The following is a 24,595-nucleotide window of genomic DNA, read 5'->3' as shown; positions in this document are numbered from 1 at the left end:
GAGAGAGAGGGACCCTCAAGGCTCACCACCCGATGCAGAGAAGTTTCCTAACTGCAGTCAGCGTTTGTCTCTTACAGACTGGGAAGAACTGTGTTCGTTTTCCCGGGTAGAAGGAAGTGGCTCCGCCCCCTGTGTACGCCTTCCGGCGTTCCCAGCTCTCCTCGAGGTTAGCTGGGCTCTTCAAACATGGCCGCCCCCATACGGGAGACAATAGACTCCAAAAAAATGGCGGCCGGCGTGACCTGCGGACATACGTGTACCTGGTCTACAGCAAAATGGCGGCGGATTGCCGAAGTATCGTCTTCCCAGCACATCCACCTGCATACCACGCTAATGGCGGTTTATCGCTCTGCAGGAGGTCCACTACAGTCAAGGTAGGATTGTACCTCCTATGTCTGCTGTAATACTGCAGTCTGCTGGGTAGAGTGTTAGCTCCCAAACCAAGTCCACTTGCCCACCAAACACATGCTGTATTTACAAGGGGGACTTTTAGTGTCAGAAAGATACTGACCATGTATGGAGGGGCCCATATTCCAAAATGCCTCATAACGAGGAAAAGGAAACATTTACTCACCATACCGAACCGACAGGCACCCTCTCTTCACAATACCCTCTCCACCGGAGTGGGGGGTTGTTGACCACTCCGGACACCTCGACTCTCTGGTTCCTGGCGTCCAAGCGAGACTTTTAACTCGCAAGGTCAGTCCCTCCAATGGGACTCTGTCGCAGCCGACCCAGCGCGGAGCTCTGGTCTGCACGCGCTCGTAAGCAGAACCGGGGTGACCACTGGATCTCAACATCCAGCCCGTCGCCCGGCCCCGCATACTTACTTGAATGTGTCGCGGCCGACCAAGCGCGATGCAATGGTCTGCGCGCGCTTGTAGGCCGGCTGGGGTGACCACAAGTGTCGCCCAGATCCGGCGTAATTTGCTTGAAGATCTCACAGGAAAAAACACTGGAGAAACTACCTAAAAAAAATATTTTTTCTAAAAAAAAATCTTGCCAGGACCAGAGATCCCAGCAAGGAACTTAGGTCCTTACTCCTGACTAGACAGAAAAAAACTGATTTCCTGTAGCAGAGAGAGGGAGGATATACCCTCTGGGACTGCCCCTAGGGTGGAGCCAGAACGTTTTTTCTTTCTGCCTAGTCCTACTCCTGCGGAGACAACATAACCCAATTGATGTGAATCAAAGAGGACTACGTCTGTCAATGAGCGACAGAGAAATATATATAATGTTTGGGGGTTCTAAGTAGTTTTCTAGGAAAAAATACTGGTTTTAACTTGTGAACAAAAAGTGTCCGAAATAGGGCTGGGGCTTAAGTGGTTAAAGGCACGAAAGGACCCCTGGTTAGGTTTAAAGGAAGGGTCCCACTTACCGCGGAAAAAACGTACCCTTGGACACATGGGGCAGCAGAGTGCTTTTACCCCCAGTGACCCCCTTCACCCACCCGTCCGGGGAGTCCCCAAAAAGGCGATTCTGGAAGTCTGGTCGGCCGACCAGCTCTACAGCCACACAAGGCGACGGACTAGCACTGCGACAGCAAATAAGAGTAAGGCTAAAGGGGCCTCATCCAAGGCCGCATCACACAGGCATTAAAAACCGCCTGAACAATTTGGTCCACCATCTCCAAAGTAGCAGGAGAGGCAGAATCAGCCACAAGGGTGCGTCTGAGCATCTTAATCCACTCCACCACAGTCTGAGAGACCATCACTGAGGCGAAAACGGGCTTCAGCAAGGAACCTGCCACCACATAGGAGTGGCGGGCAAGAGATTCCACCTGCCTCTCCGCCGGACCTCTAAGCACCGGATAAGCCTCCATGGGCATCAGAGTGGCCTTGTGTAATCTGGATACCGTGTGGTCCACCTTAGGGGTCACAATCCAGTGCGAATCTGTTGGAGACGCAAAGGGACAACGGTACGGAAACCGCTTCGGTACCACAAAGGTGCGCGTGAAATTGCGCCATAGTTCGTTCCCCGTTTCGTGAAACTCAGTGGGACAGGGAAATACCTGAGCCGCTTTCTGGGTTCTGCGGGTCCCAAAAGATGACCGCTTACCCGGCGGATGGGGCTCATCCTCTAAGTGTAACATATCCTTAACAGCACTAAGAAGTGCAGACATAGCAGCTCTTTCTTTGGCCGAACCAGCGGGGGAATCATCCCCCTCATCGGCCTCCTCCACCCCCCTTCTGAATGAGAGGACTGAGACCCTGCAGGGGGCGCGCAGTCCATGGCAACCATATCTAGCTCAGAATCAGAAGACTGAGACAGTCTGGGCCGTGTTCTATCGGTCCGCTCCGACATCAACAGATCCACTTAGAAGCCAAAGTCGCAAGTGCACAGTAAAGGAGCCCATGGCAGAGGATTCAGGCGTACCTGATCCCTCCACCAGAGCTGGGGGGAATTTGCTGCCGTGGGACTCCATACCCACTGATAAAAAATGTGTATGGCGCTGGCCCTTTAATACAAGTGCCAGCAGTGGTTCCACCGCAATGCACCGCGATAATGACAAGTCTATAGTGCTAAGGCACCTATACAACGCTGCAAGCAGGGTAATACCCCCAAAAAAACAGCACACAAGCCCCCCAGAAGTGTTACTGCACTCCCAGCACGATCGGATCGTCAGGATGAAAGAAATGATGTCTGCCGCTAGAGGCCCAACAGCGGCCTGAACTAACCAAAAGTGACCGCCAATATAAAGTAATGGGGAGACTTCGGGAAAATGGCCGCCGAGACCTGCATAAAACACAGTGCCACAAGCAAATGGCGCCCGAAGGGCGTGAATTACACTAGAAAATGGCTGCTGACTGCCCTGAACTGAAGCCAGAGCTTCAGTTGCGACGGGAAGCCTCCCACCCCGGGTGGTGGGGGTGCCGTCAGCCAAAAACAGGATGTTTGCCACACACGGCGTATCCTAGCGAAGTGACCACTTCGTGGGCTTTGTCCCTGAGGACAGGGACAGGTCGTTTGCGAGGCAAGGGCGTACGCATAGCCTGCTAAACGCTCGATGGCGGGCTGGGATTCCGCAAGGCTCTAGTACAACCAGTCCGACTCCCAGCTCCGCAAACGCTTTAGTCTTCCGAAGTCTGACTAACTAAGCGCAGGAACAAATAAAAAGCTATTAGTGCAAAGAAAAATACACTTAGCAGAAAATAAAATGTAATAAAACAGAGAAAAGGCTGAGACTGTAGCCCCAGCACAGGGAAGCCTGCCTACTCCTATCTAGGCAAAAGACAAACTGAATTGGGAATGAAGCTAGCCGGGGGTATTGGACCAGAGGGACAGCCCCCTGTAGGTGTGTCTATGCAAACTTTTGTGTTTTTAACAAAGTCTTCTGCCTAGCTTACTCCTGTGGATAAGAGGTCAATACCCATTGGGGAAGACTATATGAGGGGCGGCGACTGTCAGAGGACGTAAGAGAAATTAAAATTTTCAGTGACCAATACAAAGATTTGGCAAATAATATTTTATCCCATGCATTTTGTAAAGGGCAGAGGGTGAAAAAGTTGTGTATGAAAGCCAGAAGATTTCTCCATTGTCCAATGAGGGACACAATAGTTCCAGACATCGGTATGTTATACATATTTACTTTGGTACCACTTGGACCAATGTAACTATGTATATACCATACCTGCCTGATGCCCCTGGAAGCTGGAAATCACTGAAGTAGACACCGCTGTGATCTCCACTAATTTCTAGGTCCCGTACTGAGGCGATGCACCTCAGCTTACTGAACGCAGGAGATTAATTGCTCGGCACAAGCGCCATTTAGAGAATGCTCTGCATTTTCTGAATTATTGCAAACATTCTCTAATTGGAAGAGGTGGAGAAGCAGGGCAGTCAGACACTCCAACTCTTCCAATCAGAGAATGCTTTGTATTAATTCAGAAAATGCAATGCATTCTCAAAATGATGGCCATGCTGAGTGGCTGATCTCCTGTGTTCACAATGCAGGAGAGCAGCCACTCAGCACAAGACCTGGAAAAAAGTTGAGATCACTGAAGTAACATCGGCCAGGTATGGTATATACATAGTTACAATGGTCCAAACTAGACCAATGTAACTATGTATAACATACAATTATTCTTTAAGCAACCAAGCGACGTCCAAAGCATAGGGCCAGGTACATGTCAACACAGGAGAATCAGCCCAATAAAAAATACCCAAAGGGATAACAACTGAAGGCTGAAAAAAATAAAATAAAAAAATATGGGAGAAAAGTCCTAATTTTGTATAATTTTTTAGGGTAAGAATTCCAATTATCCAAGCAACAAGTCAACAGGTTTTTCTCGGGACATGTTCCTTCAATGTTGATGCATAATATTACTAAAGTATGTTTTCAAGACAGCAGAATATGTTTTGCAATGATGCATTTTTTTGCAACTGACATCTACTGCAGTTTGTGAAAACAAGAAAGTCATACAGAGGGTAAAAAGTAGAGACCAAACTTGTGTCAGCTGTTCTAAGATCATATAGTATGCATATGTGTGTTTCTCCCTCCTCCAAAGTAATTCAGGAATACATTGTAGTCTACAAGACTGTAAAAATGTAGTAAAGCTAGGGACATAAATTTAAATTTGTTCATTCAGCATGTCACAGCCAAGAAACAATTCCTTTGTGTTTTCCTGTAAGCTCACCTTCAAATCAGTGTTGAGGATCCAGATAAAAGTGCAGACGGATGGGTTCCGGGAGCTCTTTAGAACGACAAAGCCACCTGGTCCATTCTCTCCCCTGAACAGATAAAGGGATTATAAAAATGTAACTTTTCACGGCCAGACCAAATTTTCTAATTTTTTTTTTGTGCATTTTAACCTTAAAGTGTTATTAAACCCAGGACCCTTTGTTTTCAACTATATCTGGTCTCCCACAGTACACAGAACATGGAAAAACAATTATTTTAGTAGATACAATTGGCTAAAATGGTATTTTTGACTTACCGTAAAATCAATTTCTCGGATGTTCATTGACGGACACAGCTCCTCATCTTCATGACCGTAGGGTTATGCTGCCCCCTACAGGAGTAGGACACTAGGCAGAGAAAAGCTTGAGCACGCCTATGGGGCAGTCCCTGGGGGTGTACTCCCACTTCCTGCTATAGGTATTCAGTTTTGTAACAAGCAGTGTCAGAAGAAAAAAACCCAACTCCAAAGAGGGGCGGGGTGCTTTGTCCATCAATAACCATCAGAGAAATGGATTTTATGGTTGTAAAAAAAACGGGATTTTTGACTTACCGTAAAATCCTTTTCTCTTAAGTTCATTGACGGACGAAGTTCTCTCTGATCCATATCAGTAGGGTAATACTGCCCCCTACAGGAGTAGGACACTAGGCAGAAAAAAGTTCTGGCTATGCCTATGGGCAGTCCCGGAGGGTACACCCTCTCTCTTCCTGCATAGGATGCCAGTTTTGTATCAAAGTAGTGTCAGAAAAGAAACACCAACCCAACTCAAAATAGAGGGACGGGTACTGCGTCCGTCAATGAACTTAAGAGAAAAGGATTTTACAGTAAGTCAAAAATCCAGTTTTCTCTATTGTTCATTGACTGACGCAGTTCTCTCTGATCCATATCAGTAGGGACGTCACGTCCCAAAGCAGTGCCAAAAAATGAGGGGTGGGAACAGCAGAAAAGAACAAGTTCCCAAGGCCAAACATAGCCGACCAGGCAACATAGGACTCATCAGCACAAAAGATGAGGCCTTCCTGAAAACAAACAGTAAACACCCTCAAGGAAGGCCAAAAGCCCTCCAAACAGCAGTTAGCAGAAAACCTTGTGGCCGAAAAGCGGCATTTGCAGATGCCAGCACATCCACCTTATAAAACATGGTAAAGGTGTGAACAGACTACCAGGTAGCCGACTTGCAACCTGGAGCACAGATGCTTACAAGGTTAAAAGCCCAGGAAGCACTAGGCGTCCAAGAAGAATGCGCTGAAACAGGGAAAGGTAGGACCTAACCCTTAATTGAATAAACATGCACCACCATCTGTCCGATACATTCGGGAATAGACGCAGCAGACGCAGGCAGTCCTGTTCTAGGGCCATCTAAGTACAGAGAGCAAGCCTGACTCACGAAAAGACTCAGTAGTCGCCAAGTACACCTTGAGTGGCCGCACTCTAAACAGAGTAAGCAATGCACATTCCTTAGGATGTAAGGGCTCAGGACACAAATACGGGAATACAATGTCCCCGTGCAAGTGAACACCTGAAACCACCTTCGGAGGGAAGGACGGATCCAGACGAAGTACCACTTGGCCCCATGATCAACATTTAGGGAGAACAACAGGACAATGTTACCAGTGCCGACACCTGCACGCAGAGTGACAGCAACCAAGAAGGCCACCTTCTGTAATAAGGTAGTCAGGGGATACCCTCGAATACTCACAAACAGAGGGTCTAAAAGAACCGACTGCACCAAATGAAGGTCCCCAGTGGATGACGGAGGTCGCACCGGATGCACCAAGTGTCACACCCCCTGGAAGAAGTCTCGCACCAGGGCACGGCGGCCAATGGCCTTCAGAAGAAAACCGAAACCCGACCCTTGACAGTACTGAAGGCCAACTTGTGATCAACTCCCCATTGAAGGAAGCCAAGATCAGGGCCACCAAGTAAGAGCGAGGGGAGCCCACACAATATACGACTGTCTTGTAGGATGAACAAAAATAACCCTAAGCAGGGTGGGAATCACTGAAGCAGCCAAACCCCCATTCTTCAGCACCTGGCATTCAAGTCGGCAAAGTCAGCGACCGCAAAGTCGGACGGGAGATGTGCCCTGGAGACAATAACTCCTCCCTGAGAGGAATTCTCCAAGGAGCGTCTGCAGCCAGCCTGACCAGGCCGGCGTACCAAGCTCGGCGAGACCCGTCCGGAGCCACGAGAAAGACTGGAATCCCTTCTGCCTCGATCCTGCAAAAGATTCTTGGCAGCAACTTGGGAGGAGGAAAGGCAGACCGCAGCTGAGACTGACCTTGGCTTATCGGTGAGCACGCACACACGACCATGCTGGCGGCAGCCGTGCGCAAGTGACCATGCTAAACTCCACGGCATCGGTCAAGTTGAACCTAGCGAATGTTCTTGCCCATGACAGAACCCATGGTGCCACCATTGCACCCGCCAGAGGGTCCCAGGAGCAGGCCCACAGCACTAACCTGTAGATGCAATGCCAACAGGTCCACGTCTTGAGTGCCCCCAACGAAGACACAACTGCAGAAACACCTCCCCTGCATCCAAGGCCTGTCAACTGAGGCAATCCGCCCTCCAAGGTTTCCACACCTGAAAAGGGAACAGCGGAAGAGCTGAAACAAGGCGCACTGCCCAACGAAGAATTGACACATGCAAGGCCACAAGGACACCCTTGGTGCCCCCTTGGTGAATGACATAAGCCACGGTCATGGCATAGTCGATTGAACGTGCACCGTGCAGCTGCAGGTGCCCGGTTCAGTGAACCAGGCAAAGCCGGATCGCGCTCAGCCCTAGGACATTAATCGGCAGGGACCATACTCCCGAAGCAGAGAACCTGCCGAGGACTCCTTTCCACCCAGACAGGCTTGCATGCGCGGTGATAAGTGTTCAGGAAAAAGGGGAGGAAGGATTCCAGCTCAAGACTCCCTGATCAGCCAGCTCAGCCAAATCCGAAAGTCCAGAGAGTTTGGATTCTAGTCCCATTAGAGAAGGATCGCCTTCTGGGGGATCCCTGAGAGGGATTGAGCAAAAGGGATAGTCTCGAAAGACGGCACCATCAGTCCCAGAACTCGCATACAGGTCTGAAGGGACGACCATGTGCGGGACATGAACCGCAGTCTGAAGTTCCAAGAAATTTTTTCTCCCGGAGGGAGAAAACACCCTGACTGAGGGTGAGTCCAAAGTAAGGCCCAGATAGTCCAGTCTCATGGATGACTTCTGAAGGTCCAGAATCCACCTGAACTCCTCCAGAGTTCTCGTGGTGACTTCCAAATTCATTTGTCAGCACCGTAGGAGAATCCACACAGAGAAGCAGATCGGCAGCAACCCCGGACCGAAACGCCCTGCTGCCGCAACAGCGCCAGGACCGGAGCCACACCTTTGTGAAGACCCTAGTAGCATAAGCGAGACCGAAGGGCAACGCCACAAACCGATAGAGATCCTTCCCGAACATAACAGGATGTCTATGGAGGCCAGGAATCCCCCTGATGCAGGGAAGTTACCACTGTGCGAACCGATACCAACTTGGATTTTTGATTTGCACGGAACCGTCAAAGGATCAGTTGGTCCAGCTTGTTGAACCAGAGCCTGAACTGCCCCACAGAGCGCTAGTAAGCGTTCGGGGGACAGCTGTACATTGGAAGGGAAAAAACCTTAACAGAAATAAACAGATTGGGACTCGATCTTGCAACCGGACCGCATGACTTCCTGAACCCAGCAGCCTGGGATCCGGGCCAGCCGCATGTCCTCGACCGGCAAGGACCTCCCCCCACCCCCTAGACGGGTGAGGAAGCACCTTCAGACCGAGTAGGCCTAGTCCGCAGGTCTGGAAAAAAACAATCTCATGTTTTCCAGACCAGAGTCATTTGGAACCACACGCAGAAGTCTGGAAGGACTTCGCCACATCAACCATCCCGGAGGACGAAGAAACTGTTTGCGAGCCGAAAGGAAAGAACCCTGACTGCGACGAAGGCCCTTACCCTTGTTACCCTGTGGAAGAAAACACTCTTCCCCCTGTGAGACCCTTATATGATGTCATCCAGGGCAGCGCCAAACAGGCGATCCCCCTGAACGGGGAGATCCATTAAGACCGTTGTAGAAGTTTGATCTGCAGACCAACACTATGGTCAAGTAGACGCTGGACAACCACAGCCGAAAACGACAAGGTAACCCCTACAAGGGAGCCTCGACCAGTACGGCATCGCAAACAAATTGCAGCCCCTGCGTCAGCTGGTCCAACAGCTCCCCCAGAGCAAGAGGGACATGCCCCACCACATGTCACGGCGGTGGAACTCTGCCCATCAGGCAGAGTCTGCGTGGCAAGGGAAAACAAACACTTGCCAGTGCAGACAATGCCAGGGAGTACAGATCGCAGGCCACAGCCTGTGCCATCCTATCCCCCAAGTCCTTAAAGGATGGGGATTCCTCCACTGGAACAAACGGTTGTCCCATTCAGCTAGAGACCGTACGTCCACCAAAGGCGGTGGACGCCCACCAGGGGAACGTCTCAGGACAGTCCCATAATACATGAGCAGCCAGCAAAAAGAGCAGCTCCAGATGGCATGCGAGTGGCAGATGCCACCTGTGCCCAAGGCACAGCCGCCGCTGTGACCCCCAAATTGCAGGGTTTTACGCACCGAAACAGCCAGTGCATCCACCAGCCTGTCGCAGCAGGGGAGGTAGAAATTTCATCCTCATTATCCTAGGAGACAGGGTGCGAGGAGACAGGGAGGTACCACGTCTGCGGCGGCTGAGCCAGACTCAGACTCCAAGACATCAGATAAGGCAGGGGTAGGCGGAGAAACGTCTCAGCGCACCTACCACCTTCACCCAGGCCCAAATGCTTCCCCAACTGCCGAAAAGGCATCAACAGACAGTGGAGATCTGGAAGGCCGTGTGGCCTCTGTGAGGGGGTCAGGTGGGAACAAATGGCCTGCAGGGTCCATACTGAACCTCAGAAACCCGCCAGCAACTTAAAAAAAAAAAAAAAGACAAAAATTTTTTTTTTAAAGCGGCCCCACAGCCCCCCCCCAAAAGTCAGACGCATGCTAACAGACCCCCACAGAGAGGGAGAGACCACCTCATGACACACTGTCCTCCGGCAGTGCCACCAGCCTCCACAGCAAAAAAATTGAAACTTACTGTGCGTAATAATTTGGAACAGTGCATTGTAAGTTTTTTATGTTTAAAAAAGAAATACGGTTATCATTAGGAGGTTTGTTCAATAAAATTTGAATTGCACTCTTAATAGTTGATAACATGTGAATTATGCTGACTGTTATTTAGGTAAATGAGAAAAATATAATTTGCATAATAATTTGGAACAGGGTGTATATTGGGATATGAAGGTAAGCGTCCTTGATATCGATAGAGGCCAGAAAGTCCCCCTGATAAAGGAATGCCACTACTGTACGAATAGACTCCATCCGAAAATTCTGAACCCGCACAAAGTGGTTCAGAGCCTTAACGTCCAAGATCTGGGGGGACCTTGCATTCCTTCCTGGGAACAGTCAACAGATTTAAATAAAAGCCTTGAAAACGTTCTGCCTCTGGAACCAGCACAATGACTCCTTGTGCCGGTTGTTCTGCACAGCCCTGTAAAGGCCCTGCAGCCGATCGCGAGACAGGTGTAGGTTGGAAGGAAAGAACCTTGCTGGGAGGCAAGGACCGAAACTCAATCTTTTAACTGGACTGAATCAACTCATGGACCCATTTATCCTTAATGAGCAAGGTCTACGAGTCGAAGAATGAGAAACAAAGATGTCACGCCACCCCAGATACGGGTGAGGGCGGTCTTCAGGCTGAGTAGGGCTTGTCTGCGGAACCAACAGAGCCAGCTTTGGACTTACCAGTTCAGGGTCGCGAAGGTACAGATGGATCTTGAACCCTTGTCTTGCCATCCAGTTGGACGAAAGGGCCGCTTGTGAGCGAGAAAAAAAAAAAAAAAGGGCTACTTTTACGACGAGGTTCCTTGCCCTTAGCAACCTGTGGAATCAAAGTTCACTTACCTCCCGTAAGACCATTAATGATCAACAAACAGTCTCCAACAAAAAGGGAGATCAGTCAATACCTTTTTGAAAGCCTGGTCAGCTGATCAGTACTTCAACTTGATCATCAAGCATCTTGCCCACCTGGATAGGCTGGCGTGACAACCGTCCAGTACAGGGAAAGAAAGAATTTTCCCTGAAGAAGTGCCAGAGATTGAAGCCACCAAACCAGGGACCCCCTTGTTCTCCGGTTCAAAATGATGAGATTGTCCAGACACTGAGGATCCTTGTTCCACTTCACCTGAACCTCCTTTTGCAGAGATCTCGTGTGGAACTGTGCAAACCGAACCGCCTCGCAGGTAGACACCATGAGACACAGCACTCCCATACAAGTCCGAAGAGATGACCGTCTGCTGGAGAGCAGAAGCCAAATTGCCTCCTGCAATTTCTGAAGTTTTGCCAGAGGCAGAGTCAGTCCCAAATATTCCAGGCTCATGGATGGGACCAGAGCAGATTTCTGAAGATTCAGAATCCAGCCAAACTCACTCAGAGTTTGCAGAGTGATCTCCAAGCTGGCCAACAGGGCAGTAGCAGATCGTCCAGGTATCTCAGTATCACGATCTCCACTGATGCAATAATGCTAGAACCGGGGCCAACACTTTTGTGAAGACCCGAGGAGCTGAGGCGAGACCAAAGGGTAATGCCACAAGTTGATAATGCTCCTCGCCCACGGCAAAGCAGAGGAATCGCTGATGAGCAATACAAATGGGAATGTGAAGGTAAGCATCCTTGATGTTGATGGATGCGAGAAAGTCAACATGATGTAGGGATGCTACCACCGTGCGAATGGACTCCATTCAAAACTTCTGTACCCGCACAAAGCAGTACAGCTCCTTAAGATCCAGAATTGGACGCACCTTACCCTTCTTCCTGGGAACCGCAAATAGGTTTGAATAGAAAACAACCATTGCACCATGCATGTGAGGTATCGCCATGAACATCAGATCGAGGACAGTAATTCCTGTAATTGCTTTGTAAAATATACGTAGTTAGTCGCCACTGCATGGGCGTGCACAAGTTTAATGCAGGTCATGTTTGGTATCTATGTACTTGGCATAAGATCATCTTTTATATTTTACGAAACGATTGGGCAATATATAGTGTGTTTGAGCATTAAATAAGTGTTTTTTGTCTGCGCAAATACCGTGAGACAAAAAAAAAAAAATTGCAACACCCACCATTTTATTCCGTAGTAGAGCCTCTGCTTTAAAAAATAAATATGTAATGTTTGGGGGTTCAAAGTAATTTTCTAGTAAAAAAACAAAAATGTTTTAATGCAAACAAAAAGTGTCCGAAAAGGCTTGGTCTTCAAGTCTTTTTTTTTTTGTCACTTAAAAAATCCATTCTGCTGCTTCTCTTGAGTATGGGGATACCACGTGTGAGACTTTTTGGCAGTCTTGCCACATACAGGACCCTGAAAACCAATCCCTGCCTTCAGTCTTTCAAAGGGCGTAAATGGTTGTTTTCACTCCTCACTACCTATCACAGTTTCGGAGGCCATGAAATACCAACATAGCACAGAACCCCCCCCCCGCAAATGACTCCTTTTCAGAAAGTAGACACCCCAAGGTATTTGCTAAGAGGCATGGTGAGTAGTTTGCACCTTTCATTTGTTTTGGAAAATGAAGAAAGGAAAGGAAAAACTAATTTTTTCAAAACGTTGTGACAAAAAGCGTGATCTGCAAAATACTCAACATGACTCTCAGCAAACAGCTTTTTGGGGTGTTTTGTGCCATCTTGGCATTTCATTGCCTCCAAAACCGTGAAAGGTAGTGTGGAAAGAAATTAACAATTTACGCCCTTAAGCCCAGAGGGTATACCATCACTTCCTGCTACAGGACTTCAGCTTGTAACAGTGTCAGAAGAACACAATAACGCAACCCAACAGAGGGGCGGGTGCTGTGTCCGTCAGTGAACCTCAGAGAAAAGGATTTTATGGGAAGAAAAAAATCCAGTTGTTTTCTCTTTCGTTCATCGACGGACACAGCTCCATGTCCTCTAGACCATTAGGAAGTCCACAAGCAGTGTCAACATGAGGGGTGGGAAAAACACAGCAATACCTAGAATTCCCAACAAGGCTAAACATAGCCAACCAAGTAGCAACAGGAGCTCAACCAGGAACAACTGGAACTCACCAGCAGGAAAAAATTACACCCTCAAGAAGCGGAAGCCTCTGCAACCGCAGCCAGCAAAACTTTGCGGCCAAACGTTGCATCCGAAGATGCAAGTACATCCACCTTATAAAATTTTGTGAATGTGTGTAAAGATGACCACGTAACCACCTTGCACACCTGTACCACTGACGCCTGATGACAGAAGGCCCAGTGACACCTGATGACAGAAGGCCCAGGAGGCACTGAGCGCCCTCGTAGAATGGGCCTTAACAGGGAAAGGAGGAACCTGACCCTTAATAGAATAGGCCTGCACCTCCGTCTGCCTACCACTTGGAAATGGTCGCAGTAGACGTGGCCTGCCCCTTACGAAGTCCATGCTTAAGAATAAAGAATCGTTTTTTTTTTAATCGGCTCAGTCACCACCAGGTACACCCGAATCACCCTGACCACATTCAACGAATGTAAAGCAATTTCCTTAAGCTGTTTCAGTTTAGGACATAAGGAAGGTAACACAATATCTTCATTCAAATGAAACCCAGAGACAACCTTAGGAAGGAACTCCTGACAGGGTCGCAACACCACTTTGTCCCTGGGAATCACCAGGTAAGGCGACCGACAGGACAACGCAGCCAACTCAAACACCCTACGTGCGGAAGTAATAACGACTAAAAAGGCCAGCTTCTGCAACAGAGTAAGCAGAGGAAGTGCTTGAATATTTTCAAAGGGAGGCTTTTGAAGCACTGACAGAACCAAATTAAGATCCCACGGAGGCACAGGGATCACAACGGATGAGCCAGATGGCGAACGCCTTGCACAAAAGTGTGAACCAAGGACTTCGCTGCCAACAGCCTTTGGAAAAATATAGCCAAAGTGGAAATCTGGCCCTTGATGGTGCCCAGAGCCAAAAGTTGATCTACACCCAGTTATAGAAACTCCCAACAGGCGAGACAGAAAAGGAACGGGGAGAAATCCCCCGAGACTCACACCAAGTAATTGACGCCTTCCAAACTCTATGATAAACTTTCCTGGAAGTAGATTTCCTAGCTTTTAACAAATAAGGAATCACCGACTCAGACAACCCCCTGTCCTTCAGCACCTGGCTTTCAATAGCCAAGCCGTTAAAGCCAGCAACTTTAAAGCAGGGTGGAAGATTGGTCCCTGAGACCGAAGATCTTCCCTGAGAGGAAGTTTCCAAGGGAAGTCTGCTACCAGCCTTACCAGGCCTGCGTATCAAGACCGGCGAGGCCAGTCTGGTGCCACCAGAATCACTGGAATCCCTTCTACCTCGATTTTGCGTTGCAGTCTTCACAGAAGTTGTATTGGAGGAAAGGCGTAAATCAGATGAGATTGACCCTAAGGGGCCAACAGGGCATCTGCGGCATCAGCCAGAGGATCCAGAGACCCTGACACGAACTGCTGCACCTTTCTGTTGAGACGAGAGGCTAACAGATCCACATCGGGGGACCCCCATCGAAGGCATAGTTGATGAAACACCTCCGAGTGAAGAGACCATTCTCCCGGATCCAACATCTGCCGACTGAGATAGTTCACTTGCCAATTCTCTACCCCCAGAATGTGCACAGCAGAGAGGGCCGGAACATATAGTTGTGCCCATCTCAAGATACCTGCCACTTCCGGGAAGCCATGGCACTCCTTGTGTCCCCCTGATGATTGACATATGCCACAGCTGTAGCATTGTCTGATTGTATTCTCACAGGGCATCCCTGCAGACGATCCTTTCATCGAGACAGACAAAGCCTGATTGCCCGAATCTCCAGGATGCTGATCGGTAGCCTGGACTCCTCGAGTCCAAACAAATTGGGCCGAGTACACTCCCAAGACACCTCCCCACCCGGTCAGACTGGCATCCGTGGTGATTACAGTCCAATACAAGGGATTTTCCCAGACAAAGGGTCGGGGAGCAGAGGCACAATAACAGAGACTCCCTCGAACCCAGACTCAACAGGATCAGAATGTCCAGTGACAGCGAATCCTTGTTCCATTTGGGCAGAGTCTCCCTTTGCAGAGGTTTGGTATGGAACTGAGCAAACGGAACCACCTCGAAGGTGGAAACCATCAGGCCCAGCACTTGTATGCAAGACCTGAGCGACGACTGAGGGTTGGACAACAGGAGCCGAATCGCATCCTGTAGCTTCAGAAGTTTCGTCTGAGGAAAAAACACTTGGGCTGACACTGAGTCCGGCGTCAGACCCCAAGTAGTCCAGCTTGGTGGACGGAGCCAACGGCGATTTCTGGAAATTTTGTGTTTATCCAAACTCCTGTAGAGTTCGCCCAGCAATGTCCAAGTCGGTTTCTAGAGCCGAGGCAGACTCTGCACGCAGAAGCAGATCGTCCAGGTAACCCAGTACCGTGATCCCTTTCTGCCGTAGCAAGGCCAAAACTGGGGCCAAAACCTTGGTGAACATCCAAGGAGCTGAGGCGAGACCAAAAAAAGGTAACGTAACATCACAAATTGATAGAGCTCCTCGCCCACGGCAAAAGAAAAGAAAACGCTGATGCCCGACATATATTGGAATATGAAGGTAATCGTCCTTAAGATCGATAGAAGCCAGAAGATCCCCTTGATGAAGGAAAGCTACTACCGTGCGGATGGACTCCAACCAAAATTTCTGAACCCGTACAAAGTGGTTCAGAGCCTTGAGATCCAAGAATGGACGAACCTTGCCTTCCTTCCTGGGAACTGTAAACAGATTTGAATAAAAACCTTGAAAACGTTCCGAGTCTGAAACTGGCACAATGACTTCTTGCACTAACAGGTCCTACGCTGCCCTGTAGCTGATCGTGAGACAGGCGCAAGTTGGAAGAAAAGAACCTTACCAGAGGCAGGACCAATACTTGATCTTGTAACCGAACTGAATCAACTCGTGCACCCATCTCTTTTATAGAGGCACCGAACAAACGGTCACCTACAAAAGGTAGATTGGTCAGCACCCTTTTAGAAGCCTGGTCAGCCGTACTTCAACGATCTCATGCGGCGAAGAATCACCGCTGTCACAGATACCCTGCCGGCCAAGGAGTCCACATCCAAAGATGTATCACAAATGTACTGTAACCCCTGGATCAACTGATCCGCCACCTTAGGAGGGTGTTGACTCCCTTCCAGATCCTGGCGTAAAACTTTTGCCCATTCTATTAAGATCTGGGATACCAAGGTGATAGCAAACACCGGCTTCAACATTGAACCAGCCACAGTGAAAAGATACCAGACCAGAGCCTCAGCTCTCTAGTCCACGAGATCCTTAAAGGATGGAGAATCCTCCACCAGCAAAAGCATAGCCTTATTTAACCTGGAAACCTGATAGTCTACTGACACTGGAACCGCAAGTTTCTTCAGGACAGACTCCTCAAAGAGATCTTCCAACCATGAGTTCCGGGGAAACCCACTGACTAGTGACAATCTCTTCAAAATAGGCAGGAAAGTGGAACACTTTTGTCACCTTGGAAGATCTGCAGGTGCCAAACTGCACTGGCGTGGCCAACTCAGCATAAGCTGAGCCTACAACTTTCAAGTTTGCCACACTGACACAATTCGGGCCTCCACCAGTGCTTTTTCATGTGCGACTGCGGAGGACGACTTGTCCTCGTCTTCACTGTTAGAGCACTCAGCATGCATAGACACAGACCCAGTGGGCTGACTCTCGTCTGCGGTGGCCAAATCCACCTCAGACTCTGAGGAGGCAGAGGATGCCAGTGAAGGCCGGGGGCTTTTCTTGCTAGGCCTCCTTTGCAGGGCCAAATCTACCTTAGACACTAGTGACTGCAGGGCTGCCGTCATGGCTGCCAAGGCAGACTGAGACCCAGAGGGTCCCGGAGCTTCCAGGAGTGGGTCAGGTGATGAAACATACTCCTTAGACTCCTAGCTAATAAGATGGATGAGTTGGACATGTTAGTACATGAGGAGGACATAGACCTTGTGGGAATAACAGAAACTTGGTTCGACCCCTCACATGACTGGCTGGCAAATATCCAAGGGTATTCTGTGTACCGGAAGGACAGGGTAGGAAAAAGAGGGGGAGGGGTATGTCTCTATGTCAAGAACAATATAAAGGTGCTAGAAAGGAGTGACATTACGGATGGGATGAGCATGGATTTAGAATCTGTGTGGGTTGAACTCGATAGGGAAGAAGATAAGGGAAAAGTAGTTGTGGGGGTTTGCTATAGGCCACCTAACCAAGGGGAGGAGGTAGAGCTGGAATTTTTAGCACTAATAGGTAAAGCGGCAAAACTGGGATCAGTCATCATATTGGGGGACTTCAATTATCCCGACATTGACTGGGAAGAGGGGACTGCACACTCGCATAAGGCCCGTCTATTCACGGAAACCTTACAGGATAACTACATGTCACAGTTGGTGGATTCCCCTACTAGAGAGAATGCAATCCTGGATCTATTGATCACTAATGACCCAGACATAATCTCGGAGGTAGGAGTCCAGGACAATCTGGGCTCTAGCGATCACAGGATGATCACATTTAGTATAAATAACAATATAAAAAGGCAAGTGGGGAACATAAGAACCCTAAACTTCAGAAGGGCAGACTTTCCAAAATTGTACTCAATGATGGAAAGGGTAAACTGGGACCAAACCCTGGGATCCCTGACCACGGAGGAAAAATGGGAATGCTTTAGGAACATATTAGGCAAAGGCATCTTGCAGTGCATTCCTATGGGGAATACATTTAGAAGAGACAAAGCCAAACCTGGCTGGCTAAACCGTAGCGTTAAAAAACTTATTAGGGGAAAAAAATTGGCCTTCAAGAAATATAAATCAGAGGGCACAGTATCGGCCTTCCAGCAATACAAGGAGGAAAATAAGAAGTGTAAACACGAAATCAAGATGGCTAAAATCAACTTTGAGAGACAAATAGCGGAGGATAGTAAAAAAAAACCCAAAGAAATTCTTTAAATATATCAACAGCAAAAAAACTAGGGCAGAGCATATTTCACACATAATTAACGATGATGGGAGGATGGTTACAGAGGACACTGAAAAAGCAACCGTGCTGAATGCTTTTTTCTCGTCAGTCTTTACGCAGGAAAAGGAGGGGTACACTGACCATGACTGTATGGTTAGTAGTAATACACAGGACTTGCCACTATGGCTAACAGAGGGGGAAATCAGGGAAAGACTGGATAAACTTAACACAAACAAATCACCAGGCCCGGATGGCGTACATCCGAGAGTGCTCAAGGAACTCAGTATGGTTATATCTAGACCACTGTTCCTAATCTTTGCTGACAGTATTAGGACAGGAGATGTACCAGGGGATTGGAGGAAGGCTAACGTGATTCCGATATTCAAAAAGGGCCAGAGACATATCCCGGGAAATTATAGGCCTGTCAGTTTGACATCAATAGTATGTAAACTTCTGGAGGGGATGATAAGGGACTATATCGTAGAGTATGCTAAAGACAACAACATCATCAGTAGTAACCAACACGGGTTTACAAATGGGCGTTCTTGTCAAACCAATCTCTTAGCATTCTACGAGGAAGTGAGCTGTGAGCTAGATAGGGGCAGACCAGTGGATGTGGTGTACTTGGATTTCGCTAAGGCGTTTGATACAGTTTCCCACAAGCGCTTAATTTATAAAATAAGGTCTGCAGGTATCGACAGCAGGGTTTGCTCTTGGATACGGAACTGGCTAAAAGGCCGTGTCCAAAGGGTGGTAATAAACAGCGCATACTCAGACTGGGCTGAGGTAGTAAACGGGGTGCCCCAGGGCTCAGTCCTGGGACCAACTTTGTTCAATTTATTCATAAACAGCATTGAGGACGGGATCAGTAGTTCGTTATCAATTTTTGCAGATGACACAAAATTGGCCAGGGCAATAACTGCACAGCATGAAGCAGATATCCTACAGAATGACCTGGACAAAATTACGGAGTGGGCAACGACATGGCAAATGAGGTTTAATGTGGATAAGTGTAAGGTTTTGCACTTGGGGACCAAAAACATAAAAACACAATACATGTTAGGAGGGGAACCCTTGGGGGACTCAAAAATGGAGAAAGATCTGGGAGTCTTGGTTGATGATAGATTAGGCAACAGCATGCAATGCCAAGCGGCAGCTTCCAAAGCCAACAGAATATTAGCATGCATAAAGAAAGGGATGTATTCCAGAGATAAGACTATAATCCTTCCACTTTATAAAACTCTGGTCCGACCGCATCTGGAGTATTCTGTCCAGTTCTGGTTGCCAGTCCTCAGGAGGGATGTGTTGGAGCTGGAGAGAGTCCAGAGAAGGGCAACTAAACTAATTAGGGGATTGGAGGACCTTACCTATGAAGAGCGGCTGCAATCGCTCGATTTATTTTCCCTGGAGAAGAGACGTCTGAGAGGGGACATGATAGCAATTTATAAATATCTTAATGGGGATCTCAGCTTAGAAAAAAAGCTGTTCATTCGAAGGAAGTGCATGAGGACTCGAGGACATACAATGCGATTAGAGGAGAAGCGTTTTAACCTCAGGCAACGTGGGGGGTTCTTTACTGTTAGGGCTACAAGATTGTGGAATTGTCTACCACAAGAGGTGGTTTCTGCGGGTAGTATGGTGACTTTCAAAAGACTCTTAGACTTACATCTCAAGGATCAGGAGATAAAGGGCTATGTTAGATGATTACAGTCACACACACCTACACAGGTTGAACTGGATGGACTATTGTCTTTATTCAACCTCACCTACTATATATGTAACTACTATATATGTAACATTGACAACAAGGGGTTAATCGGTGCCACGCCGTACAGAACAGAGAAAATCTTTTTTTTTTTTTGCAAAAAAGGGGAACCCCCCCGCACACCTGGAGCACCACAAGAATCAGCACACCCGTATCGCTGTATACATAGTTAAATAGTTTGGTTGAAAAAAAGACAAGTCCATTTGGCTCAACCATTAAAAAAACAAAAACCAATAAAGAAAAACCAACCATACAATCCCATATACACAATCCTATACCCGGAGTTGATCCAGAGGAAGGAGAAAAAAATCTCAGCAAAGCATGATCCAATTTGCTACAGCAGGGGACAAAATTCCTTCCTGATCCCCCGAGAGGCAATCGAATATTCCCTGGATCAACTTTACCTATAAATATTAGTACCCAGTTATATGATGTACACCCAGGAAAGAATCCAGGCCTTTTTTAAAGCAATCTAGTGAGCTAGCCAGAACAACCTTTGGAGGGAGTCTATTCCACATTTTCACAGCTCTTACTGTGAAAAAACCTTTCTGTATTTGGAGACGAAATCGGTTTTCCTCTTAACGTAAAGAGTGCCCCCTTGTCCTCTGTGTTGACCTTAAAGTGAATAACTCAACACCAAGTTCACTATATGGACCCCTTATGTATTTATACATGTTGATCATATCCCCCTTAATCTCCTCTTCTCAAGAAAGAACAAATTCAGTTCCTCTAATCTTTTCTCATAGCTGAGCTAGTCCATGCCTCTTTACAGTTTGGTTGCCCTTCTCTACACTTTCTCCAGTTCCCAGATGTCCTTTTTAGAGAACTGGTGCCCAAAACTGAACTGCATATTCCAGAGGAGGTCTTACTAAAGATTTGTACAGGGGCAAAATTATATCTCTCTCTCTGGAGTCCATGCCCTGTTAAGAAAGACTTTGCTTGCTTTGGAAATTGCAGCTTGGCATTGCATGCTATTATTAAGCTTAAGATCTACCACAACACCCAGATCCTTCTCCGCTATGGATTACCCCGGTTCTACTCCCTCTAGTTTGTATGTATGTATGTATGTACAGTATGTATGATGCATGAATATTCTTAGCCCCAATGTGCATAACTTTACATTTATCAACATTAAACCTCATTTGCCACATAGTTGCCCAATGAAGTGCATTGAGGTCAGCTTGTAAGTTGAAGACATCCTGTAAGGAACTTATTCCACTGCAAAGCTTGGTGTCATCTGCAAAGACTAAAATGGTTGTTTTAATCCCAGACCCTATATCATTTATAAAGATATTAAAAAGTAAGGGTCCCAACACTGAACCATGGGGTACACCAATGATAACCTTAGACCATTCAGAGTAAGAATCAATAACCACTACTCTCTGAATTCTATCTTTTAGCCAATTTCCTATCCATTTACAAACTGATCTTTCCAAGCCATAGCAGATGAAGAGTCGTATACCCACAGAGACTCACCACCCCAGAGCTGGAGAGTGCCAAACAGCCTGCCACACTGCGATTGAAGAGGACAGGCTGACATTAACACTAGAGGCCACCGCAGCACATCACCGCACTCAGACTACAAGAAAATAGCCATCGTTAGTCTCTATGGGAAACCCAAAACATGGCCGCCAAAGCCAGGAGTGCAGCATTCACGGCAAAGTGGTGCCACATGGCGCTGTACAGGACCCAGGACTCCGAGGAAGAGGCTTCCATCAGGAGGGGACCCCCCTGCAGCACCAAGGTACAGGCACCACCTAAAAGGGGGACCGACAGTGGCACCCACCCATCACTCTCTGGCCCAAAACCAGACAAGCCCCCCGAACCAAATGCACCCGTGCCCTCAAAAGGGGCTAAGGGGGGAAGACAGGGGAAAGGTGAGGGCAACCTACGCAGGGGGAACCTCATGGGAAAAACATGAGGGGGAGGGAGGACACAGGAGGGGGGCCTACCATCCCCAGGGAGGGCCCACGACCCCCCCAGCAATTCTGAAAGAAAGGAGGGGGGACACTATTCACCACACCATGGCACCAGGCAGGCGCTACTCCCAGCAGTCCACTGCACCATCTTGGAATGGGAGTGCTGCGGCCTGAGGTATGCTGCAACTCTGATCGTGACTGCTGTCATGACAAGGGCTATGCGACCTTGCTTCACTTGCCGGCCAGCCCCCGTCCAGTGGGGCTATGTCGCGGCCAACCTAGGGCAGAGCTAATAGTTGGGTCACACTCGCAGGCCAGACTGGGAAGGCAATAAGAATCTAGGATATCCAGTGCGTCGCCTGGTCCGGCTGTTTATTGTAGTTCACACAGGAACAAAAATAATAAAAGAAAAAAGGTAAAAAATGCCACATAAAAAGGAAAGAATGCCAGGACCGCAGATCCCAGCAGAGAGCCAGGTCCCTACTCCTGACTAGGCAGAAAAAAACTGAAGTCCTATAGCAGGAAGTGATGGTATACCCTGTGGGACTGCCTCAGGGGCGTACCCAAAATTGTTTCCGCCTAGTCCTACTCCTGAAGAGAGAGCAGCATAATACCCAATGGTCTAGAAGACATGGAGCTGTGTCCGTCAGTGAACGAAAGAGACATTTTTTTTTTTGCATTTTCCCAAAGCTTGTGGCAAAATATAAAATATTCCATGGACTCGACATGTCTCTCAGCAAATAGCTTAGGATGTGTACTTTCCGAAAAGGGGTAATTTTGGGGGGTTTTGTGCGGTCTTGGCATTTCATGGCCTCTGAAACTGATAGGTAGTGAGGTGTGAAATCAACAATTTACACCCTTAGAAAGCCTGAAGGCAGTTATTGGTTTTCGGGGTTCTGTACACGGCAAGTCTCGCATACGGGGTATCCCCATACTCAGGAGAAGCAGCAGAATTTATTTTGGGGTATAATTGCACACATATAAATGGGTTGTACTGCCCTGCCATTTTAGCACTTCAAGAAATTAGATAGGCAGTTAGAAAGTAAAAGCTGCGTACATTCCAGAATATACACACCATAGTTTGTAGACGCTATAACTTTTGTGCAACCCAATAAATATACGCTTGAGATTTTTTTTCATCAAAGACATGTAGCTAAAAATTGATTTTTGTAAAATCTTACCGTAAAATCCTTTTCTCTTAAGCTCATTGAAAGACGTAGTCCTCCTTGATTAATATCAACTCGGGTTATACTGCCCTCTACAGGAGTAGGACTAGACAGGAAAGAAAACGTTCTGGCCACACCCTAGGGGCAGTCCCAGAGGGTATATCCTCTCACCTCCTGCTACAGCAAATCAGTTATGTCACAAAGCAGTGTTGAGAGAATTTTAACCCAACCCAACTCAAAAACAAACAGAGGGGCGGGTACTACGTCTGTCAATGAGCTTAAGAGAAAAGGATTTTACGGTAAGATTTTACAAAAATCCATTTTTCTCAGTCGCTCATTGACAGACGTAGTCCTCCTTGATTAATATCAACTCGGGACGTCCCAAAGCAGTGCCACAAATGAGGGGTGGGAAAATGGAAATCAAAATCCAATCTAGAAGGCCCAACCGGTGCCAACTAGAAGTTTTAAAGGCTCATCAATCACACGATGAGACTCAACTGAAATTCCAACGGAAAAAAACCCTCGAGGTAGACCACCGGTCTCCTCAAATTGCGGCCTGCAAAACCTTGCGGCCAAATGAGGCATCCGCCGATGCCATCACATCAACTTTATAAAATTTTGTAAAGGTATGAACCGACGACCAGGTAGCCGCCTTGCACACCTGGACCACTGACGCCTGATGGCGGTAGGCCCAGGAAGTACTGAGCGCTCGAGTGGAGTGCGCCTTAACAGGGAACGGAGGATTCTGTCCCCTAATCGAATAAGCCTGTACCACCGTCTGTCTGATCCATTTGGAGATAGTCGCGGCAGATGCAGGCAACCCCTTTCTGGGGCCATCCGTGATCACAAAAAGTGAATCCGTCTTACGGAACGATTCCGTAGCCTTCAGCTATACCCTGATTGCCCGAACCACATCCAAGGAATGCAACGCATATTCCCGAGGATGATTGGGCTGAGGACACAAGGAAGGTAGCACAATATCTTCATTCAGATGAAAGTCTGAAACCACCTTAGGAAGAAAGGATGGGTTCGGATGAAGAACTACCTTATCCCTATCAACCACAAGATATGGGGAATGGCATGATAATGCAGCCAGTTCTGACACCCTGCGTGCAGAAGTGATAGCTACCAAGAAGGCCACCTTCTGGGATAATGTAAGCAAGGGAATCTCCCTGCTATTTTAAAAGGGAGGTTTCTGCAGAACCGACAAAACCAAATTAAGATCCCAGGGCGGTAAGGGCGCGCGCACTGGATGAAATTCCGCACCAAGGAATGAGTAGCCAGCGGCTTCTGAAAGAAGATTGCTAACGATGAAAACCTGACCCTTGATAGTGCTCAAGGATAGTTTCTGCTCAACCCCCTTTTGCAGAAAAGCCAAAATTCGGGTCACTAAATAGGTACGTGGGGGAATCCCAACGATTCACACCACGCAATATAAGTCTTCCATGTGCGATAATAGACTTTGCTAGAAGTCGCTTTCCTTGCTTTAATTAGAGTAGGAATAACTGAAGCTGACAATCCCCTGTCCTTCAGTACCTGGGTCTCAATGGCCAGGCCGTTAAAACCAGCGACTGTAAAGCACGAAGGAAGATCGGTCCTTGAGACCGCAGATCCTCCCTGAGAAGAAGTCTCCAAGGAGCGTCTGCGACTAGCCTGCCAAAGTCGGCGTACCCGGCTTGACGAGGCCAGCCCGGAATTACCAGGATAACTGGAGTTCCCTCCACCTCTATCCTGCGGAGAAATCTCAGCAGTACTTGAGAGGGGGGAAGACATACAGTAGCTGATACTTCCCCTACGGGGCGCTCAGCGCGTCTGCTGCGTCCGCTAGAGGATCGCGGGCGCGAGCCCTGTTGAGCCAACCTGCCAACAGATCCATATCCGGGGTGCCCCAATGAAGGGACAGCTGGTGAAATACCTCTGGATGAAGAGACTATTCCTCTTGATCCAGAATCTGACGGCTGAAATAATCTGCCT

General features: G+C 48.0%; 1 protein-coding gene across 2 annotated transcripts in view; it reads right to left on the bottom strand.

Moving 5' to 3' along the window:
* Window positions 1–24,595, bottom strand: part of STARD3 (StAR related lipid transfer domain containing 3) — a 171,810-nt gene that overhangs the window by 31,476 nt on the left and 115,739 nt on the right. For both annotated transcript variants that reach the window (XM_082271203.1, XM_082271204.1), the window contains exon 12: window positions 4,638–4,731. In XM_082271203.1, the coding sequence (XP_082127329.1) occupies window positions 4,638–4,731 (94 nt within the window). The remainder of the gene's footprint in view (window positions 1–4,637; window positions 4,732–24,595) is intronic.

The sequence above is a fragment of the Pelophylax lessonae genome (assembly GCF_965119305.1).
Source record: "Pelophylax lessonae genome assembly, chromosome: 11".
NCBI classification, from domain to species: Eukaryota; Metazoa; Chordata; class Amphibia; order Anura; family Ranidae; genus Pelophylax; species Pelophylax lessonae.
The sequence above is the reverse complement of the archived record's forward strand: the minus strand, read 5'-3'. Positions and strand labels throughout refer to the sequence as shown.